Source organism: Candoia aspera, chromosome 17 (assembly GCF_035149785.1).
Source record: "Candoia aspera isolate rCanAsp1 chromosome 17, rCanAsp1.hap2, whole genome shotgun sequence".
In the NCBI taxonomy this organism is placed as follows: domain Eukaryota; kingdom Metazoa; phylum Chordata; class Lepidosauria; order Squamata; family Boidae; genus Candoia; species Candoia aspera.
This window is the reverse complement of record NC_086169.1, coordinates 6,525,274-6,539,961: the sequence shown is the minus strand read 5'-3', so window position 1 is coordinate 6,539,961 and position 14,688 is coordinate 6,525,274. Positions and strand designations below refer to the sequence as shown.

At 47.0% G+C, this 14,688-nt stretch overlaps 1 protein-coding gene across 1 annotated transcript; it reads right to left on the bottom strand.

The window, feature by feature from the left end:
- Positions 1-840: 840 nt before the first annotated feature.
- On the bottom strand, positions 841-8,610 carry LOC134506546 (growth/differentiation factor 15-like). Its single transcript, XM_063316777.1, has 5 exons — positions 8,412-8,610; positions 7,020-7,183; positions 4,753-4,827; positions 3,304-3,467; positions 841-973 (listed from the first exon to the last, which is right to left on the bottom strand). Exons 1-5 carry the CDS (start codon positions 8,537-8,539, stop codon positions 860-862), a joined length of 645 nt encoding a protein of 214 aa, XP_063172847.1. The 5' UTR covers positions 8,540-8,610; the 3' UTR covers positions 841-859.
- Positions 8,611-14,688: the final 6,078 nt, after the last annotated feature.

Sequence of the window (14,688 nt, the reverse complement as noted above, 5' to 3'; positions counted from 1 at the left end):
CATTTACAGTTCCGTTCTTCCCTTCTGCAACCACAACTCAGTTGGCATCTTGGCTGCCTTTCAGTTTCACCATGATACTAGAATTGAAGTTGCTAGCTTCCCAGCCTGGCTCTGCTCCTGGGCATTTTCGCAGCGGCTGAGTCTGCAGACATCTGCAGCGGTAATTTTTCAGCAGTTGCAAAAGTAGCTTTTTCTGGCTTGATAAGGGGGTGCAGAACTTAGCCAAAATACTTTGCCAACTGTAGTTTATGGATGACCCATGCCCCTCAGCAAACTATGCAGTGTTTTTCAGCCTTGACAACTTTAAGATGTGTGGACTTCAATTCCCAGAACTCCCCAGCTGGCTGGCTGGGGAATTCTGGGAGTTGAAGTCCATACATCCTAAAGCTGCCAAGGTTGAGAAACATCAGGGTATGAACTGGATTGGTATTTAGCTGCCGTTAAAGGCGTAAGAACAAGGGCTGGAAGGCTGCCAGGGAAAGGAGACGCGTGCTTGCTAAAAATTTCCACTCCATCAAGCGATCCAAACCGCAAGACCGGAGTGCAACAAACTACAACTCCCAAGATGCGTTGCACTCCCCACGCCTGCGAGAGCTCGTTGCAAACCGCTTCGCAGAGCGCTGCAGTTCCGCTCGCCTTTGCAACGGAGGGGTGGAGAAAGGGGCGCGCCCCTCCTTCCCTCGGGGGCTGTCTGTGTGTGTTTAACAAAGAAAAGCAAAAGTCTGTGTCCCTCCACCCCCAGCGATGCATCAGCAAGCCCCAAAGCTGGAGAGATGACGCTTGCTGACAGCCGGCGCCCCCCGCACCCGTGCTGAAGCTTCCTAGGGGCTGGGCGAGGGGCGAGGGGCGAGGGGCGAGCTCAGGGCCGGCAGTGGCAATCGTGCATCAGGCGGACCGTCTGGATGTTCAAGGAGCCGTCCTCTTTGAGGAACACGAAGGGGAGCAAAGTCTTGGGCTGGCGACAGCAGCGTCTCTGTGGAGGGAGGGAGGGAGAGGGGGAGAAAGAAGGGGTGTGAATCAGGTGGGCTTCACGCCAAGGCGGGCAGAATAGACCCTACACCTGGCTGGTTCCACTTGCAGCATTTGGCCCTGGACAGATTTCCCTTGGCTGCTGAATCCCCCTGCGATCTGGATTGGCACCACGCACTCCACAAAGTCACCAAACAGGTTGGCATTGCCCAAGATGCGACCCCCTCAACTAACCCCGAATCGACTTTAAAACCAAGCTTAGCTTGACCTCAGATGGGCAGCTGCTAGAAGTTTAACTGCCCCTGGTTAAGTGGGTGGGGTAGACCCTGCTAGAGACTAGCCTCTGAGCCAGTGGGAAAGGAAAGGACTAAAACAGTTTCTCAACCTTGGCAACTTTAAGATGTGTGGGCTTCGATTCCCAGAATTCCCCAGCCAGGCTGGCTGGGGAATTTTGGGAGTCGAAGTCCACACATCTTAAAGTTGCCAAACTTGAGAAACACTGGATATGGTATTTCAAGGAAAGGGGTCAGAATTACTTCCCTCCACCCCACAGATAGGGTGAAAAATTCCCTCCTCACCTCCTGTGTGATCTCCTGCATGGATCCTTGGATCCCCTGGAGTGATCGCCCTCCCCTTGAGCCACATTGCACCCAGATGAAAGGTGGCTTTGCCTGTTCTTGGAGCATCAGTTTTCAAGGCTGAAGATTGGGATGGGGTGCGAACCCAAAACAGCTGGTTAACCTAGCTTTCCATTGATTGGGTAAACCCAGAACATGGGTTATTCAGTCACCAACAGGGGTGTCTCGGTCAAGGAAGGCAAGATGGCTGTCACAATGACATGATTAAAGCTTTGCCCCTTTTTAAGTGTGTATAAAGGGGGGCATGGAGGCCATCTTGACTTTTTTGACCCCTGATCCCCAGATTAACCATGGGGTGTATATGCAGCCCCCAGGAATTTATTGCAACCTCACCAGTTCCAATGGACGCTAATGCACCATTAGTTACACTTGACTGTTGACACTTCAGACAAAAATAATTTGGGTTAAATTAAATGTGTTGGGGGGGTGGCATGTTGCAAATCAAAAAACTAGTTCCCTGCATCCATTTACTTTCCAAGACTATCAAAAGGACACATGTAGCTTCAGCATTTGATGGTGAAATGGGTCCACCTTCCCGGAAAAAGGACAAATTAATAGCAAAGAGTATCCCATAGAGAGAAGGGGTCAAGAACAAGGTTCTGGTAAATTGGCTGGTTGCCTGATTGTCAACTCCTCCAGCAGCCATTTTGTGAGAGCACCCACAGCAGACTCAAGTTTCTAAAGGTGTTCAACTCCCAAGTTTAGGGATATAGTTGAATTCATCACTTGGTTGTAGAGTATTTGAATGCATGCAGAGTTCCCTTCCCATACAGGTAGTCCTCGACTTATGACCATTCATTTAGTGACCGCTCGAAGTTACAATGGCACTGAAAAAAGTAATTTGCGACTGGTCCTCGCACTTACGACTGTCGCAGGTCACATGATCAAAATTCAGGCACTTGGCAACCAGCATGTATTTATGACGGTTGCAGTGTCCCAGGATCACACGATCACCATTTGCGACCTTCTCAGCTGGCTCCCGACAAGCACAGTCAATGGGGGAAGCCAGATTTGCTTAACAACCATGTAATTCACTTAACAGCTGCCTCACTTAGCGACAGAAGTTCCAGTCCCAATTGTGGTCGTAAGTAGAGGACTATCTGTAGGTAAAATGAGTGGGTGACTTTATTTTTTCCAAAAAAGGGGGTGCTTTTGCAGTTTGTTTTATTTTTAATTCTGTCTGGGAGGGCTGCAGGAGAGGTGAAGGAGATGTCCTATTTTTCAAGACCAAATGGCTCCTTTTGTGGGAAGGCGGCTGGCTTTTAAACATTTTTCATACCAAACAGGTGTTCAGGGTGCCTACTGAAAGCTTCGCCCAGCTATCTTGCATGGAGCCGGAACAAGAAGAACAGCAAAAAATTACATAGCTAAATAGCAGCGCAATTCCAAAGCTGGTGCCTGAGCTTTGTTAGATTTTGTTAGGTGGATATCCTGATCCTTGAATCAGGAGTTCAAGGCCATGTGCATAGCACTCCCCACCTCCCATTTCCCTCCCCACAACAACCTTGTGAGGTAGGCTAAGAGGGAATGGTTAGCCCAAAGCCGCCCAGGGAGCCCCCGGGGCTGAGTCTCCCCAGTGACAATTGAGCGCTTTAACCACTACGCCACACAGCTGGATCGAGGGTCAATCATTTGATCCTAACTCTACCTTGATCCTTGCGCCAGGAACTGCACCACACCTTCACCCCACCTTTACCTGTTGGGCATCCACCTGGGCTTGATGGCTTGGCTGCTGGAGGCCACATGCCTGGCTCCAAAGGTGCAGCTGAGCCTCTTCTTTCTTCCTGTGGCAGTGGCACCCCAGGCATTCAGTGAAGATGAAGGAACTGGGGCTCAGCACCCAGCTCTGCCAGCCAAGATCTGGCGGTTGGTAGGACAAGAGAGACAGAAACAGAATGAATGAAAGGATTCATGCCTCTCACCTACAGAACAGTTTATATTGTATTGTATTGTATTGTATTAATGATATAAAACTGAAGGACGGGGCCTTATGGATGATGATGGCTCGAGTTGTACAAAATAAAGGCGGGATGTAAATCTCACACACACACACACACACACACACACACACACAGAGCGCATAGCAATATATTGAAGAGCCAGGTTAGAAACCAGGAGGCTGTGAGTTCTAGTCCTGCCCTAGGCATGAAAGCCGGCTGGGTGACCTTGGGCCAGTCACTTTCTCTCAGCCCAGCCCACCTCACGGGGTTGTTGTTGTGGGGAAAATAGGAGGAAGGAATATCAGGTATGTTCGCCACCTTGAGTTATTTTATAAAAATAATAAAGGCGGGATAGAAAATAAATATACTATACTATGCTATACTATACTATGTAAATCTAATATATATATATATATATATATATATATACACACACACACACACACACACACATACATACATACATATATAAATAATATACAAAATAAAGGTGGGATGTAAATCTTATATATATATATATATATATACACATACATACATACATACACACATACATACATACATACATATGATTTACATCCCATCTTTATTTTATATAACTTGAGGCATCATCGTCCATAAGGCCCCCTCCTTCAGTTTTCTCCGTAACAACAACCCTCTGAGCTGGGGGGAAAGAGATGGCCTGCCCCAAATCATGGCTTCTGTGCCTACGGGGCTGACTTAGGGCTGACAATCTCCTGGTTCAGCATCTTCACCATTGCACCAAGTCTGGTCTCTAATTCCAGTTTAGCTCAAAGGGAAAACTGCTCACTGCAGCATCTGCATGAAGCCAGGTTTAAAAAAATTGCAGCTGAATGCAGTGTGCAACCTCACCCATGGTGGCTTAATGCTATGGGGGAACCCAGCCGTTACAACAAATTTGTTGCTTAGCATGATGAACACACCATCATGAACTCAGCATCATATGTGAATGTTCAGCCATCGTGGCTTATTCAACAAACCAGGGCTTAGCATGATGAACATGTTATAAACCTAGTGTTATGAATGATCCCATTAGGGTTTAGGCAACACACCAGGGTTAAAAATATCACTGTCTTAGCAAAAGGGGCTAAAGAAAGACATTTTGCACAAATGAAGCTTTGGCAGCAGAGTTCCCCCACTTTTTAAAAAAGCCAGCTAACTGTATGGGATCGTCGTGACATTACCATCCAGGGTGACGTACTGAGAGATCTGCAGGCAGCCCCCTCTTCGGATCAGCAGTGTCTGATTGGTGGTTATATCTGGGGAACAGGAAGAGACAGGTGAGGAATTTGTGAATGGTTATTTGGAAGAGAGAAATTTGGCTCTTCCGATTCTCCCTGGAGCACGCGCTCCAGAGGAGAAAATCCTTAAAGAGTGGAAAGAGAGGGAAAGGAGGCCACCAGGTGTGCAGGTGTAATCGTTGTGCAGAAAAGATGTTGAATTAGAAATGTCCTCTTTTGTGCAGATGACAGAGATAGGATTGTTTTTTCTAACAAGTCACCCCACCGGCTGCCTTCATAGATGCCAGCAGGGAGCAGAAAGATTGTTTCTGAAAGAGGAATAACCCTGAGGATTTGCAAAAAAACCAACAACACACACACACACAAAGGAGGGGGGGGTAAATATTCTCCTTCAGGCACCAGATCATGCTATTCCCCAGAATGGCTAATGCAATTTATGGAGCTGCTGCAACCTCCGTGATTGTCTGTGGAATACGCATTCAACATTTGGGATCAGTACAGCTGCCAAGCAGGGGCTGATTTTCCAAAGGGGAGAATTCGGTGCATAGCCCAGAGCAGCGTTTCTCAACCTGGGCAACTTTGAGATGGGTGGACTTCAACTCCCAGAATTGCTGCTGGGGAATTCTGGGAGTTGAAGTCCACCCATCTCAAAGTTGCCCAGGTTGAGAAACACGGGCCTGGACAGAGGATCCTCCAAAAATGTCACCACTGGTAATCACGCTTAGGGAGATCACTAGAGGTGAGCTGAGCATCTGTGCAGACGACCACAGAGGGTGAATGGCTGGCTGGGAAATTCTGGGAGTTGAAGTCCACCCATCTTAAAGTTGCCAAGGTTGAGAAATGCTGGCCTAGAGATTGGAGGAGGAGAACAAGGCACAGGCGGGGGTGGGGGGAGAAAGAGGGTGTGAAACAAAACAGCTGGATTGCTGGGGATTCAATGTGGTTCAGGCTGCGGGTTTCAATCACTGCTTTACAGTTTTGCCCGACTGGGAAGATTGAAGCAGAAACAACCATTTTCTGTAGGTCGCCTGGGAAATAATGGTTGTGTTGAAATTCCCAGAGGCAAAGTGGCTAGGATTCTCTCTGCTGCTTCAACTATCTTTATTCAAGCATCACTAGACCATCCCAACCCACCTTCGTTATGGATACATTACCCAGAAGTCCTAGCCAGGGGCCAGGCTGGCTGGGAGCACTGGGAGATGCAGTCCCACCATCTTCAGGTTTCCTTATCTGGGCGATTCCCAGATATGAGGAGTTCTACTCCCAGAATTCTTCGCAGTGGTCGTGCTGCCTGGGGAATTCTGGGAGTGCAAGTCCACGTAGCTGGAAATTGCCCAGGTTGCCCAATGCTGAATTTCAGTTACGCAATGAAAAAGCAGAAGTGAGTAATTAGTGCAAAGTACTTGACGTCAACAGAACAGATGGTGGTGGTTAATTCTCAAAAAGAGAGTGATATGCTTTTTAACACACACACACCCTCCCCAGGCACCCTGCCACCAAAGAGTAGCCCATTCTGTGGCAAGAGAAAGGGCGCTTTTGGTATGCTCCTGGGCACTCTTGTGACTCAACCCTGTGGCTAAGTGCACATCACCTGGTGACTGCATATGCCCACTTTTCTGAGTTTGCACATACAATACTTGGAGCTGTGAAATAGCTCGGCATGCTGGGTTTAAACCAGGGTTTCTCAACCAGGGTTCCGTGGCACCTGAGGGTTCCGCGAGAGGTCGCTAGGGGTTCCCTGGGAGATCATGATTTATTTAAAAAATTATTTCAAATGCGGGCAGCTTCACATTAAAGAAGCAAGTCTCGTTCTTTACTTTTAGCTTAAGAACACTATTAATGCATATATACAGGCCTACCCATGAAACAAATATAATAATTTTGCATCTTCTGGCCTATATTTAAGCCTGAATGTGCAGGGGCTCCCCGAGGCCTGGAAAATATTTCCAGGGCTCCTCCAGGGTCAAAAGATTGAGAAAGGCTGGTTTAAACCCACTAACCCAGCTTAACATGACTCAGGATGTGCAGGTTGGGCATCTGCATTGGCTAAGACTTCCAGTGTCCTAGGGAAACGTATGGTGTGAACCCAGCTGCTCTGACATTCAGCCTTGAACCCTGGAGCATGGATCCCCTCTGAATCTTGTTGGGAGTCTCAGCAGGGAGATGCCGCTGGCAAAAGAGAAGCGTGGAGGGTGTGGATGGACACTTACTAAGATGCTCTCCCCCGATGGAAGGGTCCTGAGACCGTGTGGCTTCCTTGGCCCATGCTTCTCGCGCCTGGCGTGTCATGCTGGCCGTCAGCCGGGGCGGGCGATCTAACCGCAGCAACTGGCACGTAATGGCCCTCGCTCGCTGGAGAGTTTCCTCCCGACAGCTGTGGGGGATACGATCAAAGCAAGCTCAGCCCCCGGTTTGGCCCGCAATTTGGGGTAATGGAAAGCGGGGAGAAGTTGCAGACACCAAGTTCTCTCTTGGTGACAGATGCCACCACTGTCCATGCCTCTGCCTTTAAGAGCAGAAAGGAGTAAGCAAGGGTTTTCTGCATCCTGGGGGTTCATCCAGACACAGAGCCGCAAACAGGGACACCGGAGCAGGGACCTGCTAGAAAGTTGGCATCCGGGTGCTTGAATAAGGAAGGCGCCCAAAAGGTGAAGGGTCTGATCTTCCTTCGCGCCTTTCCAAGCTATTATTTTCCAGTGCTTACTATCACCAACTATGCATGAAGGGAGGTGTAGTCTGGCAGAGGGGCAGCGTCCCAAATTCCTTTGGCCCCTCCAGGAATCTCTGGAAATGCTCTGCGTCCCCATGAAAGAAGTCCCTTATTGGACTCCCCGCAAAATCCTGGCCGATAGGTGTTTTCCTGTCCTAAAGGGATCTCGACAGGAGAACCAAGCCAGGGAAAGATCCTGCATTTGCATGCCGCCTGAAGTTTACATAATTCTAACCTGGATTTGGTTTGCATCTGGTGTTGTATAGACCCAGAAATTTAGGGGCCAGCATATGGTGTGAACCCCCAGAACAAGAAATAGGTTAAGCACATGTTTTTCTCCACTTTCCAAACACTCTCCCTGAAGAAACACCGCTGCGGTGGGGTCTAATTAGGGGTAAGAGATTACATCTTGAATTGTAATTGCCTGCATGGGAAAAATGGGAAACCATCTTTCATTTCTTCTCTTTTATAGTTTCATCTTTGTTCTCTAGCTATCCTTTCTTGCTTTTCTGTATTTTTTATATTGTATTGTAACAATATATGTTGACATTGAATAAAATTCTTAATAATAATAATAATAATAATTTTTTAAAAACTGGCGGGCTTGCACCCTCATGACACTGCCAACTCCACACTGACTCGCTCACACCGGTTCCCCAATGTTCCTGGAAAATCCAGAAAAGCGGATTTTTCTGATCCGTTGCATCTACCCCCAATCCCCCCCTCCCCAGTTTAGAGTATGTCACTTGAGGGTGGCAGGGGGGTCTGTCCTTGCGACAGCCCTTTGAGTGGGGGCTTGAACCCAGCTCCTTCCAGCTAACCGCTCAGCGGTACTGCCTCTTTCCAGCCTCCCCAAGATTTGTTGGGGGGGCGGAATCTGGAGGGCACTTACCTTTCGTTGAGAGTCACGGCAGAAAATTCAAGTGCCTGCTCTCTTGCAAGGTCTCCCTTCCAGGGCTCGGAGGTGCCCCCGGGTGGCACCCCGGCCAGCAAGAGGCTCAGGAGTAACAGGTGGGACATGGCACCGGGATGAAAGGGAGCCGTGATGGATCTGAGGGCTCTGGGACTTGGCACAGGTGGGTACAGAAGGCGGGCAGGGTTGAGGTGTTGCCAGCTAAAACAGGGATGCAAAGGGACTCTGGGAACAGACTTTTATCTGCCTCTCCCCCAGTCCTGCTGTGACCTTGGCATTTTTCAGACTGGTTCGCATCATCCCCCAAGGCCAGGAATTGCAGAAGGAGAGTCGGATGCCAGCTATTCTGTCTTTGGGGTGGGGGGGCACAGTGAGGCGTTCTTCTCACCACCCCAGGGTCCCTCCCTCCAAATGTTGCCTCACTTTGAACAGCCAAGATTAAATTTCAGGGTTTTGTACCAGGAATTGTCAGGCTATCCAGTGCAAGTGGCTTGATCTGGGAAGAGACCCTGGGGGTGGGGGGGAGGTGGAGAGGGTGCTCCTGAGCCTTAGCAGAGTGCATAAGAAACCTTGGCATGAAAGAAGCATCAGCTGCATGGGGGAATTTACAGCGTCTTAGAAACTGATCCTCTACTGCCCTGTTTCTTAATCTCAGCAACTTTAAGATGTGTGGACTTCAATTCCCAGAATTCCCCAGCCACCAGTGCATTTTCTCTCCATCTGAGCAAAGTGCACATGGAAGAAAATCTTACCTGGCTCGTGCCCATTAAATTCTTTTTTTATATATAATTTTTATTGAGAAAAGAATTTTTTACAGGATTAAAAACTACAGAAACATAAAGCATTAGAAAAGAAAAGAGATGGAAAGATAAAGGAAAAAGTGAAAAGCAGTACAAGTCAAGAGGAGAAAAAAGAAAAAGAAAAATATTTAAGGAAGCGACTTCCAATCTTTACAGCAGTTACAAACGTATTATTACCTTTTCTGCCCTCCCAAATTATATATTATGGTTCCCTTCTACCCATAAACAACCGTTTTTAATCAGTAAATCCCATTTTCAGCAAAAAGTCCATAAAGGATTTCCAGTCTTTTATAAAAGTAGTTGTAATCAAACAAGTCAATTTAGCCATTTCTGCAAGTTCTTCTGTCTTTACAATCCACTCCTCCTTTGTGGGTATTTCTATATTTTTCCATCTTTGTGCATATAACAGCCACACTGCAGTTACCATATTTTTGGGCCCACTGAATTCAAAGAGCATCTTAAAATCTAATTTTGCCCAGAAAATGTTGAAAGCAAGACAGTATTGCACCAAGTCAGCAACTGAATCCATGTCTACTCAGATATCAGTTCCGTTGCTTTAAAGGGGATTTATCTGGAGAAAAGCACATCCACGCTGGATGCAGATCTTTCAGAGGCTGCATTTCAGATTTGAGGTGGTCAAATCTGCTGCCAAAAATCCTAGAGCAAAGCAACAACTGAAAGTAAATTATAAATTCTTATAATGTTATATGGTAGAGAACAGATGCAGTACAATACTGTCTAATTCTCCCTTTAAATATGAGAGTGTGTTAGTTAATAGCTGTAGTATTATTTCCTTCAATTTTTTTTCTTTCTTGATTGTAGTTTTAGTAAATAATATTATTATTTTACTATTGTTTATTTTTGATGTTATCTAATTATATTGAGAGCTTTTGCACAAGTCAAATTCCTTATATGTCTAATCATACTTGGCCGATAAAGTATTCTATTCTATTCTATTCTATTCTATTCTATTCTATTCTATTCTATTCTATTTAATTCTATTCTATTCTATTCTATTCTATTCTATTTAATTCTATTCTATTCTATTCTATTCTATTCTATTCTATTCTATTCTATTCTATTCTATTCTATTCTATTCTATTCTATTTAATTCTATTCTATTCTATTCTATTTAATTCTAATTCTAATTCTAATTCTAATTCTAATTCTATTCTTATTCTATTCTATTCTATTCTATTCTTCTTATTCTTGTTTTATTCTATTCTATTCTATTCTATTCTATTCTATTCTATTCTAAATTCTTGTTTCCATTCATCAATTCTTACTGACATTCCATCTGAGGACAGGAACAGCAAAGCGAAAATTCTTAGGAATTTTAGGAAGCCAAATTTCCCCGCTGTTGGGCTGAGTTTGTGCTCAGTGACAAAGCCTTTAGAAATTCCCAAGTTCCTTGGAGGAGGGAAGTTGATTTAGAAATTTATATATTTTCTTTTTTTATTAGTATAAGGGGAAGGAGCAAGTGGAATGTTTTATAGAAATAATGTGATCTTGGTTTGATTTGGAAAAGGGTTTGATTACATAAATTGCTGTATATTCTTGTTGAAAGTTGGAAGTCACTTCTTTACGTAATTCTAAAAAATTCTTTTTCTTGTGTTCTGTACTTTTTTCTTTTTGTTTTGTAGTTTTTTTTTTGCTTTTTGTAGTTTTTATCTTTGCTTTAAACTCAATAAAATTCTTTGTTAAAAAAAAAAAAGCAATTCCCACATTCCTGAGATCTCCAAGTTAAGCTGGGAAAGCATCTTCCTTGAAATCCAAAGCAACTTTCTGGCTCCTGATCTTCACCCACAATCTAACTTGTCCATTCAGACCACGGGGACAAAAAGCTCCATTTCCTTCCAGAGGGCAGGACTGTAACTCATTAGCATCCAGAAGGTTCCATACGGAATCCTTCATTTCTCTAGGAATGGCTGGGAAGACCATGAACAAACTATGGATTGGTGTGATGTGCAAACTGGGTTAGTGTCAGCAGGAGGAAGGTAGGGAGATCCAGGCTACTTCTGATGTGAAAGTAGGGGATGCTTGCTTAGTGATGAGGAGAATGCACTCTGCATATGCTCGGGGTATTCTTTGCTTATGAGCACTGAGGGCACGTAGTTAGGTTTGAATTAGCCTTTGGATCAAGCTAAGGGGGAAAACAGGGGACAGAGAAAGGACTTAATCAGATATGGTTCAAGAAGAATATTGGTAGAAGCATCAGCACAGCCGACTGTGGCTTGATCTTGAAAAGGTAAGGAGCATTGGATTTGGGTAGGGATTAGATGGGAGACCACCAGGAAATCCAGCTGCTGATGGCAAGGTGGAGAAATTGAATGAATGTCCCAGAAAAGGCAGAGAATATTACTTGGAGATGTCTAAGAAGTGTCTGAGTCATTTTAAACTCAAAGGAGACTCTACCTTTCACACCGACTCTGCTTGTGGGGAAAAGTTCACTCGTGAAATTCATTCCCACAGGACAAGATTCGCACCCAGCGCCCCATATATTTGGGCTGCTGCAGGGCATACCATTGTGCTGATGAGGGATGGCAGGAGCTGCGTCAAAGAAAAGGAAGGATAAGGAGGGAAGTGTCTTTGTGAGCTTCTTGGGAAAGGGGACATTGGACAAGATGACGTGAAAGAGAGGAGGAGGAGGAGGAGGAGGAGGAGAATAGCAGCATGAAGATTAATCAACAGGCTCCATGGTGAGACTCATATTGAAACCCAGTGGAACTGACTGAGCAATCAGGATTGTGGTTCCCAAAGCAAAGGAAGGAAAGAAGGACAGAGAGAGAAGGGAGGGAGGGAGGAAGAATGAGGGAATGAGAAGGAAGGAAGGAAGGAAGGAAGGAAGGGAGGGAGGGAGGGAGGGAGGGAGGGAGGAGGGGAGGGGAGGGGAGGGGAGGGGAGGGGGAAGAAAGAGGGAGAGGGAGGGAGGGAGGGAAGGAAGGAAGGAGAGAGAAGGGAGGGAGGGAGGGAGAGGGAAAAGGAAGGAAGGGAGGGAGGGGGGAGGAGGGAGAAAGGAAGAGGAAAGAGGGAGAGAGAAAGAAGGGAGGAAGGAAGGAAGGAAGGAAAATAGGCCAATCAGTTAGGCTTCTAGTCCTGAGCTATGTTGGATTACAGGTAATCCTCAGGTTATGATGGCAATTGGGACCAGAATCATTTAGTGACCACATTGCTTAGTGACAGCAATCCTGGGCAGTCCCAGTTGCCATCGTAACTCCAAGATGCACAGGTCGTTAAGCTGGAAGAGGCAGGAATCCCAGGTAAGGACCACAGGGGTGCCATGGGAGGGCCTGGGAGGGCCGGCATGGGCAGGGGGGTGCTGCGGGCAGGAGAAAAAGCGGGAGCGACTTGTGACTTTCCCTGCCAGCTGCCCCATTGACTTTGCTTGTAGGAAACCAGCAGGGAAGGTCGCAAATGGTGCTCCCATGCCCACAGGGGTGCCCCAATGGCCGGGGACCGGTCTTATGTCCATTTTATCATCCCCGCCATAACTTTGAACGGTTGCTGAACGAATGGACGTAAGCTGAGGACTACCTGCATAACTCTCATCATCCCCCATCCCTGAGGCTGAAAAGAACTGGTTGAGAGAGGAACCCTGGCAAAGAGAGGAGGAAGGGTCTCTCTCCTCCCTCTCCCCCACCCCTCTGCAAACCAGACATTCTTCCCCAGTAGAGAACCCTTGTCTCTGAGCTATAAATAGCCCCCCAGGTCAGCCAGGAGGGACATGCCGTGGGGAGGGGAGGGAAAACCGGCCACACACTCACCCCGAGTCTGGAATCTGCCAGGAGATTAGCCGTTGCAAACAGAGTTTTGGGCACCTGCTCCCAAGGTCTTCACATCAAAGTCCTGAACGAGGAGGGAGCATCGGTGAGCTCCGGCTGAGGGGAGGGGGGGATGCTCGGGCCCTTTGAAGATAAAATCCGATTTGGAGAGCTGGCTTGATGGCGGGCTTTCCCTTGATATTTTGGGAACCACCCAGGTAGGAGTTTGGCATGTTGAAGTCAAGGTGATGTGGGGGCAGGGAGGCTTAGAGCCTTGGCTCAGCCCTGCCAGGATGGGGGGCGAAACCCCCATGGACTGTGTACTCTGCCAAGGGGCCTGGCTCTGCGGAATCTGCCAGGCCTGGTTGTAGGGATAAGACGGGCAGGGGGCAGGGAAGGAATTAGGCTAGGCTGGCGCTTAAACCCCGCAATGAGGGGCGCAGCGGCTCCATGTTGTTAACCGGTTCAGATTCTTGACCCCTGACACTTGGAGCTGGAACACCTGGCGTGCCACTGGGCTCCGACGACGTGCTGAAAACAGCCCCCAGTGTCCTGGATATGAACCCCATTTTAAAAGGGGTGGGCGGTTGTTTTGCTGACCCGGACGAAGCGACGGGGAAAGCGCATGACCGCTGCCACCCCTTTTTTCGACCGACCCATTTTATTGCCAAGGCAGAAGCAGGACAGAAATTCCGGATGCGTCGGACGAAGGGAGCCGTCACGACATCCTCTGCCTTGTAATAGCATTAGCTGGAAACGTTAGTCCTGATATTTGGCCAACATCGATGAACGTGGCCCTCCTCCTACCGCACCCCTTTGCTGCTAAATCAGACTTTTCCCCTCTTTTCTTTTTTTTTTCAGAATAACACTTTCATGGATCTGATGAAACGAATCCATGAAAGCTGAGGCCATGATGCAGCCGAGTTTGCACTTTGCACTAAATCGTCACTGGGATTTGTTTAGCTCTCTCTTGATGCGTTCTGTGCCTCCAGTCAGTGCTTCTGACAAATTGGGATTTGTGCTCTGTTGGGCAGTTCACAAACCATGGTTGCCGGCTCAGTTGGCTGGTCTGTGGGTTGGGTTTTTCACTTTGGCTGAAAAACTGTGATTTAGCACATGGTGCCAATCTAGCCAACTGTGATTTACACGTAGTCCTCACTTGACAACCATTCATTTAGTGACAGTTCAGACTTATGACGGTGCTGAAAAACCCATCTTGCGACTGGTCCTCACACTTATGACCATCCCAGTGTCCCTGCAGTTGCGTGATCATGATTTGGGTGCTTGGCAACTGATTCTCATTCTCATTCTCATCACAGCGTCCGGTGGTTACATGATTGCCATTTTTGACCTTCCTGGATGGCTTCTGGCAAGCAAAATCAATGGGGAGTTATGTGATTTGCTTCACGACCAAGTGTTTGTTTAACATCCAAATGGTTCACTTAACAACCTCTGCAAAATAGTCATAAAATCAGGTTGGATTCGCTTAATGACCACTTCACTCAGCAACCAAAATTCCAGTCCCAGTTGTGGTCGTTAAGTGAGGACTACCTGTATTGGATTATAGGGCCTAACATGACGATGGAAGGAATTGCTTTTGTGGCTTGCCCATCAACGAGAGAGGTAACCAAGTTTAGGGTGGCTTGTTGAACACACATGCTAGGTCAGTCACTGAGTGGGGTCAACGTGTTGCTT

What these genes read in the sequence shown, in the direction of transcription:
- LOC134506546 (XM_063316777.1), bottom strand. Translation starts at nt 8,539, where the DNA reads ATGTCCCACCTGTTACTCCTGAGCCTCTTGCTGGCCGGGGTGCCACCC. An exon ending in CATCGGGGGAGAGCATCTTA is followed by an intron (nt 4,828 to 7,019) that starts GTAAGTGTCCAT and finishes CCTGTTCCCCAG; the next exon opens with ATATAACCACCAATCAGACA. An exon ending in CCCAGGTGGATGCCCAACAG is followed by an intron (nt 974 to 3,303) that starts GTAAAGGTGGGG and finishes CTCCCTCCACAG; the next exon opens with AGACGCTGCTGTCGCCAGCC.